The sequence below is a fragment of the Pseudorasbora parva genome, chromosome 5 (assembly GCF_024679245.1).
Source record: "Pseudorasbora parva isolate DD20220531a chromosome 5, ASM2467924v1, whole genome shotgun sequence".
NCBI classification, from domain to species: Eukaryota; Metazoa; Chordata; class Actinopteri; order Cypriniformes; family Gobionidae; genus Pseudorasbora; species Pseudorasbora parva.
The window spans coordinates 28,607,177-28,624,361 of record NC_090176.1 but is presented as its reverse complement, the minus strand read 5'-3'; the positions used below and the strand labels follow the sequence as shown (position 1 = coordinate 28,624,361).

The following is a 17,185-nucleotide window of genomic DNA, read 5'->3' as shown; positions in this document are numbered from 1 at the left end:
GGCTATTCATTTAAAAATGTTGAGGAAAAACAGACCAAACTAATATAAAGGATGAAATTAATTATTCAGGCATTGAAATAATAGCACTGTTGTACAGGTAGCCTACAATTAAACAATGCTGCTCAGCTCAAAAATAATGACGTTCAACTTCCTGTTTTAAATGTGGTGTTCGTCGGAGTCAACACTGCACACCGCAAACGCATGCATCTGGGATTCTTTTAAAAGTCGGATCGTCTGGTTACTAGGCAGTGAGAGAAGAACACGCGTATGTATTTCAATGACATGGCATAGAGATCGTGTTTCACAAAACAGAAAACGCTGTGAGAGGTAATCAGCTGACATGCAGCATCTCAGATCGTCACAATTCACCGAGCTGCAGGTTTAATAATCGACCTGCGCTAAGCGTGTTATGGTGCCGAGAGAAGATTCAGGTGACCGAGAAACTACAGCGCCATGGCGGCAGAGATTCCCCGTCCGCAGACGCGAAAGCCCGTCCTGTTGAGTAAGATCGAGGGTTTCCAAGATGTGGTGAACACGGCTGTGATCATCCCCAAAGAAGACGGGGTTATCAGCGTATCTCAAGACAGGTCAGCATGCGTATGATTAGAAACCCAAAACAATTCCTAGAATTACAGTGCAGAATATATTCAAAACACGTCATCTTTATACAGTAACGTAATCCTACAAGCAGCACTGGCGCAATACAACTTGCAATATAAAAATACGTTTTTGTTCTGTTTTTGTGATATTCGGTGGACTAGAGAATTATGCAGTTCTTAACATATAGGAAGCACAATGGATGATAGTAATAATGCAAAAAAAAAAAAATTGTTTTGTTGTAAAATTTGCCTGCGGTTCTTTTCTGTGTATCGTTGGTGAACGAATCGAATCGGCGTATTTGAACGAATCTTTTAAGTGAACGATTCGATTTTCGTTCCCTTTTGAAGCGCATGACCTTTTCCTGACTGACAGAAGAGAGCATTTTGAATGTGAAGTAGCTGTGGCCTGATTTAAATCACTGATTTGAATCGCAAAGAAATTCGGAGCCACATTTAACGATACATTTATTTTACATTTTATACATTTATACATAAAAAAGTAATAATTAACACATAATTAAGGAATAATAACAACAACAATAATAATAATTAAATGAATATATATATATATATATATATATATATATATATATATATATATTTTTAATAATTATTATTATTTATAGAAATAGAAATATATAGGCTATACTAAGATTTTTCAGTCAAGAGCATTTTTTGGATTTATAAAATCAGATAGCAGAAGTAATATTAGGCTGCTGTCAGTTTAAAGAGTTTCACAGATCCAATATACTGTTACACATGCATCTCACGTTACTTTAACTTATGGTGATACTAAAGAAGAAGGGCTTTTTGACAATTTTGTGTGAATAATATGTCTGCTCAAGCTCAGGAAATTGTGAAAGAGTAGCGCTGAGACGCCTTGTTCTGGGAGCAAGCTTTGGATGCATTTTGCTGCACACACAAACCATCTCACACAGTGCACTAGCACCAATCTTAGAGATGCAGGTACAACCGTTTCTACTTGCCCTTGTATATTTAATTTAGCATGGCTGAAAAATGTACAAATAATCAACTTCCATGATGATGCAGCAGTGGCCCGATAGGGCAAGTGACAGTAGAATGGCCTAAGTGTCTTTCATGCTGGCCCTGGGCCATCGGGGAGTACTTATTGTTGAGCCCTGTATGTCCTAACATATATGTATTTAGTTTAAACTGGAGTACTGATTTTGACAGTAAATGTTATATATTTACAAAATTGTTATAATAATACACCTTTTAACAGCTACTTTAATTTTAAAGTTATTTTAAAAGTTTTGTTTGAGAGGTTTGTCAACTTTACATAATACTTATGCTCCTGCCCAGTTTGTCTAGGCCCTACGATTTTGGGAGCCCTTATCCTGGCTTTGTTTTTGTTTGTTTGTTTGTTTGTTTTTACTTATCAATCAAAGAGTTCTTATTGTGTCTGGTGATTTAAGGTGATTACGACTTATCTTAGGCAGTAGCATGTATACTTAACCGTTTGTCTTGGTAGTTATTGCATGTCATTTTGGTAAGATAGTCTGCTCATTACACAAACATTTATAATTAAGATTATGTATTTATTTATTTGCTTGTTAATTTTTTTAGGACAATCCGTGTGTGGCTGAAGAGGGACAGCGGTCAGTACTGGCCCAGTGTCTATCACACAATGCCTGGTGAGTCCAGCACAGTTCCTGGGCAGCTTTCTGAGAACCAAAACAGCTACATTGATCTGAACATTATGTGACATGCAACCACATAATTTCAGGAATTTTACTACCAAAGTTAAAAGGTGAAGTGAAACCAGTATGGACATGAACTTCAGCTTGTGTTCATGTTCAGACAGCAGTTTCATTTCTCAGCAATGATGTCACATATTTGCTTGTTTTCTAGTTAACTAGTGCAGACTTTGACTAAAAGGTCACTGACTCTCAGTTGAGGGTTTGTGTTTATAGTTGAATGCCGATCGATGGATTTTGTTGGATATAAATATTCATACTCCTTGCCTTTCTTATGTTGCAGTGGCTTGTTCATGTATGTCATTTAACCCAGAGACAAGGAGGATCTCTGTAGGGTTGGACAATGGCACAGTATCGGTATGTTCATTAAACATTCTTGTCATCAACCACGTTTTAAGTGGTCACTAGCAGGTTTTAAGATACGTTCCTTAGCTTCCTTAGTTTCTGTTTCCAGGAATTTGTCCTATCGGAAGACTACAACCAGATGACTCCTGCACGAACATATCAGGGTGAGTCAAAAAAACTAGTCTCACACAATCAAGTGTGTTTTCTTAACATAATTCATAAATCATGTGCAAGCATGCTTTCTGTCCCTGTGATTTGAAAAGTCAGAAAAAGTTAAATTTCTTTTTCTCGCTTTATTCTGTTGATATCCTTAGGAAAAGTTTTAAATCGAGTTAATCCAAATTTAGGAAAAAATGGGTCTCTGATTTAGTTTCTATTTTAATAACATCTGGCAAGGGTTTCATATTTCATAGTATTTACAAAATGGCCTATTTAGTAAAGCGTCTGGTCATTTTTGGGATTTTTTTGGTCATTTCATCATCATCTTCGGATTTCACCATGACCATCATACATTAACTTGCTGATATAAGCGTTTTTTTTTTTTTTTATAGAAGAAGAAAGCAGAAATCTAATCCTTAAATGGATAGTTTACCCAATTATGAATAATTGGGAATTAAAATGAATGATGAAAATTCTGTCATAATTTACTCACACCAAACCTGAATGACTTACTTACTTTCTTTTGTGGATCTTATTGACTTTCTTTGTATGACCAACAAAAACATAATTTATATATTTAATTTATAAATGTAAACTTAAATATGGATTTGAATTTAAATATAAGTATGATTTTTTAAAATATAATTTGTACATATTGATAATGTAAAAATATTGATTAGAACTTAAATATAATTATGACTTTTATAATTATGTAAATATATATTATGTAAAATTAAATATTGGTTTAAAGGATTAAATATCTTTAATTATATATATATATATATATATATATATATATATATATATATATATATATATATATATATATATATATATATATATATATATATATATATATATATATATATATATATATATATACTATCCTATACATATATAACTGATTTATTACTTGGGATTTTTTTGAGTGTTATTCTAGATTAGAACATACAGATGGTTCATATTCCGGCTCCATTCATATAACAGCAACCAAAAGAACAATAGACGACTGTTCCTTGAATAGCCATGTACATAATTGTAGTCAGGTCAGTTCTGTAGAAAGCGGTATATATGTAGGGCAACTGTATTATTCAGTTTATTTGTATTATTCTGAACATTCAGCTCTCGATCACAGTGTGTCATTATGGCCTGGAATGACATTAATGTAAAACAGTTAGCTAACCTTCTTTAAAACGCATGCTTTTAAGTGATGTTCTCAACAAAGATAGAGGATAGCATTAGTGATATAGATACACACAGAGTGAAGTATAATAAATGTTGTGGTTTTAGTGTGCTGGTTCTTTAGTGAAATCCAATCTCTTTGGACTTACTGGTGTGTTCTTTTTTTATATTATACGTGAGAGTATAATTCCCTGTATTTTTGAATGTGGTAAAATGATCCCTTCCTGCTTTGTTCATTGTGTTTTGTATTTTGTTTGTGTTAGCTCATCAGGGTGCTGTCACTGTGGTGCTGTTCGTCTTAGAGATGGAGTGGGTTCTAAGCACAGGTCAGGACAAGACCTTTACGTGGCACTGCTCAGAGAGCGGACAGCAGCTGGGCACGTACAGGACCACAGCATGGGTCTCTGGACTACAGTATCCACTCATGCACCTCTTCCGATATGAGATTATATCTCACATGTTCTTATTCAGTCTTTATAAAACATGGAATCACAACAACAAAAACACCAATTATGTATAATTTATATTACAAATATAACTAGATAAAGGGACAGTTCACCCAAAAATGAAAATTCGATTATCATTTACTCACCCTCATTGCGTTCCAAATGGTTTGTATTATTTTTTGACCATCTAAAGAAAATTAATTGTTAACCAAAACCATTTACCAACATTCTTCAAAGTATTTGGTGTTTTAGAAACAAGAGGAGGGTGAGTAAATTATGACAGAATATACATTTTTGGGTGAACTATTAAATGCTGTAGGAATAGGAATGTGACTAGTATGTTTATACATGTGCTGAAATCTAGTGATGCACCAACATTTCGGCAACCAAAAATATTTGGCCAAAAATTTGCCAGAAACATTTTATTATCAACATTTATTTATACAGCCCTTTAAAACAATCAAAGTGAACCAAAGTGCTTTCCAATGAAAGCAAAACAACAAGACAAAAATCAAAAACAAGTAAATACACAAAATGCTTCACCAACTGCTAGATATTAAAACCCAGTCTAAATAAATATGTTTTAAGCATAGCTCTAAAAAGGCCCAGATCAGTGATAGTACGCATATCAGCGGGGAGCTTATTACAGAGTCTGGGTCCAGCTACAGAAAAAGCCAGATTGTACTGTGAGCGTGGGACATCCAGCAAGAGTTGATTTTGGCCGACACAAAGCCAGCATCTCAGTTATAGAATCCACTCTAAAAGAAACTGGAAGTAAGAACTGGATTTAGTGCTTACCTGTGGACTAGTTTTGTGTCAGTGTCTGTTTCATGCAAACTTCAAGAAAAAAAAAAATCACTTTGGCGCATCACTACTGTATTGATGTAAATAGAAGAGATTCAGGAAGGGTTCCGAAATGTTATACCTTCTTGACAGTCTGTGTAAGATTTGATGTGGAGACCAGACATGCCTTCGTTGGAGATCTTTCTGGACAAGTGACAATCCTGAAGCTGGAGCAGGACAACTGCAGCCTTGTTACCACCTTTAAAGGCCACACAGGTGCTTACGCAAACAGCACTTTACAATAGACACACACTTTTCACGGGTGCCAGCACAATCTTTCACCGTTAGCCTAGACACATTTTGTAAGTGTAAAGATTCGCCTAACATTTTGAGCACTTCAAGTAAATAAATTTACTAAATACTTTATTGGGCGTCAAGTTACAAACTTAAACTGCAGAAAGCAGAACAAAGTGGTTGCATGAAAACAAGAAACATTACAAATGGTTGCCAGGTTTGGAACATCTTGAGGGTGAGATGACCGCATTTTAATTTTGGGGGGAACTATCCCTTTAAGATTTAAATGACTACCTAGTCTTAGTCTAGAGTGGATGGTGTCCTCTGGTGGCCTGGGTAACAATACTGTGCCAAAGTAACAGAACTATCATAATTTCCCCCTTTAAAAGTCTTCAGTCACCACAGGATACACATATATATACTCATCTTCATGCATGCATCCACACAATATTGTATAATGGAAACAAGTATTCTATTACATGAACTGTAACTGACCCTGCCTGAACACTGTAAATGAACATCTTATTGAATCTTTTAACATTGACCTCATTTGTGTTTACATGTGCAGGCAATGTTACAGCCCTGTCGTGGGATCCTGTGCAAAGGGTTTTATTCTCTGGAAGTTCTGATCATTCAATCATCATGTGGGACATTGGAGGCCGTAAAGGCACAGCTATTGAATTGCAGGGACACAAGTAGGACATGGATAAATTGTTGTCCTGCATTTAAAATATGAAACTTAACAAAGCATGCTTGTCATGTCCTAATATTTGTGTGTGTGTGTGTGTGTGTGTGTGTGTGTGTGTGTGTGTGTGTGTGTGTGTATGACAGTGATAAAGTGCAGGGTTTGTGTTATGCTCCTCACACCCGTCAGCTCATTTCCTGTGGCTCGGATGGAGGAATGGTTATCTGGAACATGGACGTCACAAGACAAGAGGTGGGAGAGATGCAGAGCTAGAAAGTATCATCTCTAGGACAAAAGGGATTGTCTCTGTCAACAGGATGTGTGATATTAATGTTAGTTACATTTGTCTGTTTACATAGTTTTAGCATGTCCTCATCTGTTCTTTATCTCAGACCCCCGAGTGGCTTGACAGTGACTCGTGCCAGAAGTGTGAACAGCCGTTCTTTTGGAATTTTAAACAAATGTGGGACAGTAAGAAAATTGGTCTGCGGCAGGTACTGCACACAAAAATATAGACTGTACATGGCCAAAAAATACATCAATAGATAATTAAATAAATTACATAGTAATTTTTTATCAATATTCTGTCTTATTTTACAGCAAAATCTTAAACGAAAAATCTAAACATCTTCAAAACAAGATACATTTATTTGAAAAGCTAAAGACTTTCTATAGAATTTACACTAGTTAAAAAAAAGAATGCTCAACAAGACATTTTTATTTAAAATTTAATATATATATTTCTTTTTTATATATTTCATAATTTAAAATGTCATTTATTTTTGTGATGGCAAAGCTACATTTTCAGCACAATTACTCCAGTCTATCAGAAATAATTCTAATATGCTGATTTAGAAACATTTCTAATTATTATCAGTTGAAAACAGTTGTGCAGCTTAATATCTTTGTAGAAGCAGGATTTTTCCCCAAAATATTTATTTGAAATATAAAGCTCTTTTAACATTAGAAATATATTTACTGTCACTTTAAATTAATGTTGTGCATATTTGCATATTTCTTTCCAGGTTTATTTACCCAACTTTTGAACAGTAGTATGTATCGAATTGCTTAAAAATCTATCTTAAAACAAGTTTTAAAATTTAAATCTGTAATTATGTTTAAAAGTATTTTAGCATAAAATAAATGTATCTTAGAACTACAAATGCATGGAGAATTGTTTTCAGAAAATCTCTCTCAAATCAAATGGTTATTAAATGATTGTTTGCAGTCCTTTATTCCGCCAGATCTTTAATATAATATGAAGCGACTTGATTTTGCTCTTTCTTAGCATCACTGTAGGAAATGTGGCCAGGCGGTTTGTGGAAAGTGCTCCTCTAAACGTTCCACGATTCCTCTCATGGGATTTGAGTTTGAGGTGCGGGTTTGTGACAGTTGTCATGACTCCATTACAGATGAGGAGTAAGTTCAGCTTTGATTATGTGCGATGTTTTGAGTCTCTCAAATGGTAGAATCACCCAAAGCTTTCTTCTTGTCCAGACGGGCACCCACTGCGACGTTCCATGACAGTAAGCACAGCATCATACATATGCAGTATGAACCAACCAGGGGATGGCTGCTCACCTCCGGGACAGATAAAGTCATCAAGGTCAGTCACTGTTCTCACACAAGAGTGTGAGTGTACCGTTTGACAAATTGTAGCTGGAGATTGAAATCATTTTTACATCTGTGGTGTGTTTACATGCAGCTATGGGACATGACTCCAGTGGTATCATGAGAATCATTGGTATCGTCTGCAAGCAAGAACTTTTAGTTCTGAACCTGAACCGAGAACCATGGAGAGCGTTCAGAGTTCAGGTCACTTCCCATGGGCAGCTTCATCTCATGGTGGAAAAACTCAAGGATATCATGACACTGAACTGATGTTTTAAACTGAGCATGTGCATTTGTATGTATTTGTGCATGTGCACTTGGGTTATGGGAACAAACGTGTAAATACTGTCCAGTCAAATCTGCTTAGTTCTGGTTGTTTATATTGCCATAACGTAGTGTTATGTTGTCTGTGAAACATTCTCTCATCATCTAATGTCTTATCCCAAACACAAATTCATCTTCATGATATTGCACCAAAGCATGCTGGAACTGTTTTTATATTCAAGTGCCTTTACTGCACATCAATCAGTGGTTTTGGCATGGGAAAATACTGTCCGTTATTGACGTTTGGTCATGATCTGTCAATCTTGACTCTTTAAATCTAAGCACTTAGTTGTACTGGTATTTTTACACCAGTAAATGTAATGGTAGAATTAAACATGTACATAATCACAAATGTTGTTGTTTATACAGGGTAAAAGTCAGTAATGCTTTATTGTAATATTGTGTTTGGTTTGATTAAAGCTGATGTTTCATAGACATCTCATAACTAAGAAAAATTCACTGTATTTCATTCTTTCAATGGCTGAGAAAATATTATGTCGGTTTAAACAATAATTTGACATCTTTCCTCAGACACAATTTTTACTGTATGTTGAATCAAGCAAGTCTTCCATGATGAGTGACTTGCAAAGTGAGTGTACTATAGCATAGAATGGACATTTGAGCATTTTTAATTAAAAGGTCACAGTATGTGAAACACTACAGCTGAATGTTTAATGGTCTGGATAGATGAAAAAGCAGGAATGGCACAACAGAGATGCTTTACTTCGGTGTAACTAATTGCAAATGGGGAGGTTGGATTGCCAATTAGCATTATAAAAGGACTCGTTTGACTATAATGATAACTGGTTCATTTTGATGTATACTGTTGTAGTTTGGGGTCAGTAAGTCTCTTATGCTCACCAAGGATTTATTTATTTTATTTTCTATTTATATTCTGTATATATTTTAAAATGGAATGTATTCTTGTGACAGCAAAACTGAATTTTCTACAGCCATTACTCCAGTCTATGCTCCAATGTTGACAGTTGTGGAGCTTAATATTATGTGGAAGCTGTGATACAATGTCATTAAAAGAACAGAATTTTATATATATATATATATATATATATATATATATATATATATATATATATATATATATATATATATATATATATATATATCCCAGGATATTCAGATTCTTTTTCTTTTTGTAATGGGCCTTTAGTTCTTTAAATATCAATCCTGTGGTTTCAGCTCAACAAACAGCTCAACATAAACATTATGATTTAATCAGAAAATGTCTAATGTAAAACTCATATTTGTTAACAAGTGTAAATAAATAATAATCATTCCCTGTAATGATTTGGACAAAAATATAATTTATTATCTTTTATTAAAAATCATGTCAGTAGCTGCAAATTGATAGCAATTTGTTAATAATTAGCAACTTAATTGTAAAAACTCATGTGAAAGGCATGCATAAGGGGCAGACACATCTATAATATTTGTTCATATCTTCACATTTATTTGTATAACTTAATATTTGTTCAACTTGTTTTCATGATAGTATGAGTATGGGTTATAGGAAGTGTTGTATATCATGTTCTAAGACAGGTGTTCAGTTTTGATGTCAGTTTTTAGGCCAGCCCCATTTTTTATGGAACAGCAGTTAGATTTGTATTGACTGCAACTGTTGTTCAATACATCAAGCATGCAAACTCAAAACTGTGTGGTAGTTGTACTCCTTATTTAGTTCCTTGCTAAAAAAAAAAAAAGTGGTATTCATGTGTGAGGTATGACTGTGCGCAATATATGTAGAAATGTTTTTTTTGTATAATGTTAACCACAGATGCCATTTTACTTCTAAATCAAGACACTGAAGCAGAATTGGTTATTAGTTTCTTGCCTCGAACTAGAATAATACAAATAATTAGGAGTGTATTTGTTCAGAAGATGGATGTTTTAAATATTTTATATTTATATTTTAGTTTTTTGGTGATCCTTTATGGTATAGAAATAAGCACATCTCTGCAATCCTCACTATTATTAAGAATGACTGTGAAGAATGATTTGGCCACTAACTCAACAGATTAACACTTGAATTTTAAAGCGAGCTCCTCCAGTATGCTCATAAGCTTCTGGTCTTCAGCTGGAGAAGAGTTGGAGAAGGCCAGGGGCAGATGCGTCGAAACCGCTTTTCTGTCTGCAAATGAATCAATTTGTGGAAGAGATGTCAAAATTCAGTAACATGATAAAAAGACCTATAGAGACATATTTAAAAATGATGTTTAAAGCAAACGAAGTGTTGGGGAAAGTTATGTAATGCATTACAATACTGTGTTACTTCCTAAAAAAGTTACTTTTATGTAAAAGTAATGCGTTGCGTTACTTTTGCTTTACTTTTCCTCACCTGTGGCCTGTTCCACACAGCTGGTTTCAGTTGTTACCCAGGTAAGTTTGAGATTGGTTGGAGCAAACTCTGTTTTTTTGGGCTCAAGAAGGTGGATTGGTTTTTATCTGTTCATCACCATGGTAACTTACATTACACGTCTAACCTGCTCTGGAGCAGGTTTTATTCTGGGTTAGAGATGCAAACCCAAACTGGACCAATCAACTGCAAGTAAAGATGCAATAAAGCCACACACCCTGTATCTCTTATTCCGAATTAAAACAGTTTATAATGAGAACTTTAGAAATAAAATTGTGCATCTTTTGGTGCTAATTATTTATTATATGTATATGTATTATAATCACTTTGAATTCATATGGTCATATAAATATTATATTAGGCCTAATTGACAAGTAGCCAAATAGTTCTTTTAAACAACGTATATTCATTTGAGCTCTTTGTGAACCTATAATTATTAAGCATATTTCTTTGATTCACATCATGCATTGATATAGTCAGATATTTCACCTGCCTTCTTAAACTCTCGCCGCAGCAGCAGTGTTTATTCCAGCCTTGTAAACACACTTAATTTCATCATAATTTTCAAAACGATCTCTCAATCTTCAGAAGAGAAGTGAATCAAACGGACTCTGTGATTCGCTATTTGCCACACGTGTCACACTTTCAGGTGCTTCAGTGTTGATCACTAACTGGATTAATCCTGAGTTAACAGAGAAAGTTTATACTGAGGTTTGAGAAACGGTTGGACTTGATCTAAACCAGGTTGGATTTATCTGGATTTGTCAACTCTAAACCTACTCTGAAACTCAGAGTTTGTTTAGCTAGCTTCATGCAACAGGCCTCTAAACTGGGCTTCCTTATTTGTTTTATAATAACAAAATTTCTGTTTTTGGCAAACATAAAAGCCCTTTTTTAAACACCAAAAGTGTAATTATGCCGGAGAAGAAAGTTTAATGTGTGGTTTATCTAAAATCATTTTTGCTTGCATGGTTAAATTGGATTCTCAATGAGAGATAATTATATTAAATTCAGTTTTTCTGCAAGGGAGATGAGTAAATGCATGTTCACATTTAGTCTAGAATTACAATAGCCATCATGTTTACACAGCACACACAACGCCTCTACGCCTCACTCCTGATTTATCTCAACATGGAGACAGGAGTGCTGGAGTGTGACCTAATCTGCATTACCTATTTGATAAAGTCATTTTAAAAGTAATCCATTACTTTGCTAGTAACTTTGAAAAAGGAACCTGATTACATAACACATTACATGTAATGCATTCCCAACACCGCTGCTAAATGACAAATATCTGCACACTTTATAAAGATGCATGACCTTGGAAGAAGAGGCCGCTGGGCTGTTTGCTGGCAGCATCTGATATGGCCAGCCACACCACTGTGTCAGCACCCTGAGCTTCAGTACGGAGCTTATTCTTCATTTTCGCATAAAAATCCGGCATGGATGACCGTACCGCTGTAGACAGAACACAAACCCAAAACTACATCTTAGCGACTGAGATTGCACAATACCTCTAACTTATAACAAGACATTTAATAATAGTAAAAAAGCCACCCACCTGGGGTGTCTGCCCAGCCGGGGTGCATGGATGAGAAGTGGATTTCTTTGTGCTGAGCTGCCCATTGCTCTGTCATGATCACCTGTTGCCTCTAAGAAAGATAACAGTTTACACCGGTCAACTCTAGTATCTTTATGGAAAACATCAAAAACAATATAAACTAAATCCATAAGAAAGAAACCAGTGTAAACCCAGCCATAACATGGGGACAGTGAATCAGGCTGCATGATGTAAAAAAGCTTACACAGTAACAATAATAATGGTCATTGTAATAAAGCCAGAGTGGTGATGTTGCTGGAATATGTTGTCTAGTGCCACTATTATTTTTTAATAGTGATGCAGATGGACTGGATTGGTAAGCCACGGAAGTATGATGGTTTTATAGTCTTTGGACTATGGAAGTAATAATAAAAGTTAAAAAATAAAATAAAAAATTTATATTTATTTATATATTTATATATATATATATATATATATATATATAAATATATATATGTGTGTGTAAAATGCAAGTTGCAGTGCAAAGTTTTTCCTGAAGAATAAGAAAAGATTTGGGTTTATAATTTTTGTAGTACCTTATTCTGTGCATAAACCATAGTGCCGTCAAAAGAGTTCTCAAACTGAAGGTCCTCCACGTTCAACTTCTGAACCAGCATCCCACCAGATGACACAGTGATCTTTAATAACACAAAATAAATAATTATTGTTTTTCTTTTAATAAATAGAAACAATAATGGTAACGCTTTACAATAAGGTTTCATTGTTTACCATTAGATAACATGACCTAACCATAAAAAAATTATTTTGAAATCTTAGTTAATGTTAATCTCAGTATTCACTAATACATTAGGCTGTGTCTGTTAATATTAGTTAATGCACTGTGAACTAACATGAGCATATTCATGAACTAATATCAATAAATGTTAATAAATGCTGTAAAAAAGACATTGCTCATTGTTAGTTCATGTTATTTAATACATTAAAATAATTCTGTCATTTATTACTCACCATCATGTCGTTCCAAACCCGTAAGACATTCGTTCATCTTCAGAACACAAACGAAGATCTTTTTTATTAAATCAGAGAGCTTTCTGTCCCTCCATAGACACCTACGCAACATCGTAAAACTAATCCATATTATCGGTAATGGAGCCATTTAGTCCAAATTTTCTGAAATATTTTTAAGGGTTTGGAACGACATGAGGGTGCAATTTTCATTTTTGGGAGAACAATCCTTTTAACAAATGAGACATTTTTATAGTGTTTACACAATAATAATAATAATAATAATAATAAAGAAGAAGAAAAATACAATAATAGTGAAATTATATAATTCGGTTATTTAAATAACTTTAAAATAAATTTGGTTTCTATAGCAATAAGCTTGCCAACATGTGACTGAAGTCATGCAACTAGTAGCTAATGAAAATAATAAAATAAAAATAAACATTTGTTTTTTTTTGTTTTGTTTTTTTTTTTACCAGAAAATTAGTGGCAGACTTAATGTTCAAACCTTCCCTGTAAACATGGTCTCAGAATGGAGAAGTGGGTTCATTTTTTTTTTGAAATTCTGACAGTAACTTTTTTCATTTTGATATTTTTTTTGGAAAGGAAAAGCAAAGTTTTAACTATGACATTTACTTAAAAAAATATTAATTTGGTTTATAATTCAGTGAATCAGCATTCAAGACTGGAATGACAAAAAAATCTTTTAATAAAGCAAGACTACTGGTTTCATTATACTGCCAATGTTTCTGGGAAATTCTGTTGCCACATTCATAAATATGCTGACATGTCATATCTGGTGTGAGTGTAAATGTTTTTGAAAACATAGATAAATGGTGGCACCGTCTCTGTTTGCAGACAGCATGTTTGTACTACTCAACTCATTAGGACGCAGAAGAATGGGTGCATTTCTTCACACTCACCACTCTGGGATTCTCTGACTTCTTTAGTGTTGGAATCAGTGCTGTTGTCAGTATATAAGTCCCTGTGAAACGAACAAGATCAGTGTGCCATCTGGTCACTTTTATCTTGTCTTATCTCTAGATTTTAAAAGGTGACAATAAAAACATTCTATACCAGAAGGGATAGCCTCTGACCTTTGTAACTCAACACTACAACTACAAAATTTCACAAAGAGCTCATATTTTGTGGTTTGTATATATATATATATATATAATTATCAGATTGGTAAAATATAAATAATTAACTTTCCTACCTAGTGTGTTTGTTGCAAAGTTTTTCTCCAGACCATCTTCAGTCAGTTCTCTCTGATTGACCATGCAGCCCGCATTATTGATCTATGGTAGTAAATAACAATAAATCACATTAAGTGGAGACAGCATGACAAAATACAGATCACGCATGCTTTTGTTGTACACTAAGAGTTGTCATAACATTTTATCATAGTGTGTGCTTTTGTCATTACATTATAATAGCAACTTCCCTGTGTAATACAGTGATTTTACTATGCACACAGCCTCTTGTGATTAGTTATGGTGCATTGATATGTCCTTAACACTGAATACATTTACCAGAGCATGTAGACTGTGTTTCTGAGAGAATCCATTGGCAAACTCCCACACTTTTCTGGGGCTGGACATGTCAACTAGGTGAACATGGACATTCTGAAAGCACATGAGAAACTCAGACCAGAGTTCGCAGCTTTCATTTCAGAGTGAAATAATGATTTGAAGCATAACATTTTTACCTCATTTTTACTTTGCTCCACGATCTCTTTTCTTGCCTCCTCTGCACGATCTTTATTTCTGCACACCAGGTGTACTGTCCCACCTGAAGAAAAACAACAACGTTTGAAAGAACTTTGAATTGCTCTTTTTTTAGTAGCAACATACATCATTGGCCAGTAGGAGGCACTGTTTTGTCCTTTTTGTGGGTTAAACTTTAGCCGTCCAATTGTCATAACAAAGGTGATAGAACGTACAAGATCTTCGCAGTTGATCAGTTATTAAAGAATATAACATAATGGCAGTGGTCTTTGTTCTTTTTTTTTGTCCTCACCTCTTTTTGCGATTTCACAGGCGGCGGCTTTACCGATGCCACTGTTCGCTCCGGTGATGATGAACGAGCGGCCGCTCACACTTGCCTCCAGATCAGCCGCGCAGAAGCGTCTTTCTGCTGCCTCATAACCACCCCTGAATTGATGAGAGTAAACCAGACTTTAACTAGAGCACTGCACAAAATATCGATGGTGAAATTAGGGAAATTACCGTTTATGACTTGTCAAAGTGTTTGGCAAGCTGAGAAAGAAATAGACAAACGGATGATGACTTACTTAGTATATTCCTGTAGACCCTTTAGGAACCACACTGTGTTTCGGTAGAGAGACATCGGTACAATTTCACTCGGTTTCCACTCTCTCGAAAAAGGTGTCGTAACCTACGAGCGAGCACGTTGGTAATCAGAGTCACGCCCCTGATGTGTTTAATAACATATCACATGTTGAATGTGTTGTAAGCAAGGTTGCCTGCCATTTGGCTAGTTTTAAAGCATTTTTAATTATTCATTGGCCTGATTTTGTTACGCAGACGTGGCAACCTTAGTTGTATGTGCGGTTACAATACGCATGCGCAGATTTTTCACAAAACGATAAACGTGTTCCGTGCTAACTGAAAACCACCGTGTAAAGGGGTGTAAACCGTAGTTTTATTCACTTATTTGAAATATTTTTTAAAACAAATGATAAACATAAATAATTTATTAGATTCAGGGTCCACCACATACTTGCTTCATATTTTTTAGACAAAGTCGATTGTATCAAACTAATTATACTTAAATACTTACAACTTTCTGTCTTATATATTGCTTCAGAATTTCTGCATTTCTTCACGTTTTCACCGTTATTATTAATATAGATAGTAGTGTAATTTCGTCTACTTTTCAGTTGTCAGGATGGCCGAGTGGTCTAAGGCGCCAGACTCAAGGTTTAAACCTTCCCTAAATATGGGTCTTCTGGTCTCCGAATGGAGGCGTGGGTTCGAATCCCACTTCTGACAGTTGCTTTTTATCTCTCGTGTTGATAAAAATTTTGCATAGGAAATGCAAAATTAATTTGTAGTTTTAACTATGACATTTACTTAAAAACGATGAATTTGCTTTATCATTCAGTGAATAAGGATTCAAGACTGTGACGACAAAAAAAAAATATTTTAATAAAGCAAGACTGCTGGCGTCATTACTGCCAATGTATCACGTCGTTTACATTTTATATAAAAATATATAATTTTATTCTATCCAGTCATAATTTTTCATGTGATACTATTTTCGGTTGTCTTTCTGTTTAATTATTTCATACATTTTGAGTGACGTGCATGCTCTGTGTGAATGTACGGACTAGCCTACACTCTTAAAATGCTGGGTTAAAAACAACCCAAGTTGGGTTGAAAATGGACAAACCCAGGATTTAGGTTGTTTTAATGGCTCGATTCACTGGGTTCAAACAACCCAATTTCTGGGTTTAACCGTTTTCAACAACTTGGGTTGTTTTTAACCCAGCATGTTTTAGGCTATAGGCTATTCGTTTTTAAATAATGAGTAATAGCCTATGGTAATAGCCCACAGTTATACAAATACAACTCCACTTCCAGTTCAAACTATTATCAGGCTTATCAGTATACTGATACAATTATGCTCTTGTATATTGGAGTGCAATTGCGTTAAAGCTCCTCGAGATGGCACAAGACGAGTTGGACTATATACATTTGTAAAAACAAATAAATACAAATAAATAAGATTAATCCGCATTACAGTTTAATTAATAATTATATATAACAATTCTCTAAAACAATGTTATTAGGGATACTTTCTGAAATCTTGAAACAATCAAATAAATAATTCATATTAAAATCCAACTCAGGTCCAACTTTTGATTTTAAAAAAGATATGCTTTCAAAATCATTATTTGGTGTGAGAATAGTGACATATATTTCATTTAATAAATAAATAAATAAATAAATAAATAAATAAAGTGCACACAAACATTATATGTAATATAAATATGTATATTAAATAAAGAGAGACAGTAAAACGTTTAAAGCGTTAATCTGTAATTTAAACGAATAATTATTATTATTCGTCTACCGTT

General features: G+C 34.4%; 2 protein-coding genes and 1 non-coding gene across 3 annotated transcripts; 2 read left to right on the top strand and 1 right to left on the bottom strand.

The window, feature by feature from the left end:
- The first annotated feature begins 205 nt into the window (after nt 1-205).
- On the top strand, nt 206-8,806 carry wdfy2 (WD repeat and FYVE domain containing 2). The gene is made up of 12 exons (XM_067443772.1): nt 206-587; nt 2,187-2,254; nt 2,601-2,674; nt 2,772-2,826; nt 4,267-4,417; nt 5,396-5,508; nt 6,095-6,221; nt 6,358-6,463; nt 6,604-6,705; nt 7,500-7,630; nt 7,709-7,817; nt 7,917-8,806. Exons 1-12 carry the CDS (start codon nt 454-456, stop codon nt 7,944-7,946), a joined length of 1,200 nt encoding a protein of 399 aa, XP_067299873.1. The 5' UTR covers nt 206-453; the 3' UTR covers nt 7,947-8,806.
- Nucleotides 8,807-9,448: 642 nt separating this feature from the next.
- Nucleotides 9,449-15,534, bottom strand: dhrs12 (dehydrogenase/reductase (SDR family) member 12). The gene is made up of 10 exons (XM_067445005.1): nt 15,377-15,534; nt 15,103-15,236; nt 14,792-14,874; nt 14,616-14,708; nt 14,300-14,381; nt 14,007-14,068; nt 12,654-12,755; nt 12,079-12,169; nt 11,838-11,975; nt 9,449-10,292 (listed from the first exon to the last, which is right to left on the bottom strand). The coding sequence occupies exons 1-10, from the start codon at nt 15,430-15,432 to the stop codon at nt 10,180-10,182; spliced, it is 954 nt and encodes a 317-aa protein (XP_067301106.1). The 5' UTR covers nt 15,433-15,534; the 3' UTR covers nt 9,449-10,179.
- Nucleotides 15,535-15,987: 453 nt separating this feature from the next.
- Nucleotides 15,988-16,097, top strand: trnal-caa (transfer RNA leucine (anticodon CAA)). Its single transcript has 2 exons — nt 15,988-16,025; nt 16,052-16,097. It is a non-coding gene; the product is annotated as a tRNA-Leu (tRNA).
- The last annotated feature ends 1,088 nt before the right edge of the window (nt 16,098-17,185 follow it).

Excerpts from the sequence above, each read along its gene's own strand:
- wdfy2 (XM_067443772.1), top strand. The coding sequence starts at position 454 with ATGGCGGCAGAGATTCCCCGTCCGCAGACGCGAAAGCCCGTCCTGTTG. Across the intron at positions 588-2,186 it reads ATCAGCGTATCTCAAGACAG|GACAATCCGTGTGTGGCTGA; the intron begins GTCAGCATGCGT and ends TAATTTTTTTAG. Across the intron at positions 6,222-6,357 it reads ATTGAATTGCAGGGACACAA|TGATAAAGTGCAGGGTTTGT; the intron begins GTAGGACATGGA and ends TGTGTATGACAG.
- dhrs12 (XM_067445005.1), bottom strand. The coding sequence starts at position 15,432 with ATGTCTCTCTACCGAAACACAGTGTGGTTCCTAAAGGGTCTACAGGAA. Across the intron at positions 14,069-14,299 it reads CTTTGCAACAAACACACTAG|GGACTTATATACTGACAACA; the intron begins GTAGGAAAGTTA and ends TTCGTTTCACAG. Across the intron at positions 10,293-11,837 it reads CAGCGGCCTCTTCTTCCAAG|ACAGAAAAGCGGTTTCGACG; the intron begins GTCATGCATCTT and ends ATTCATTTGCAG.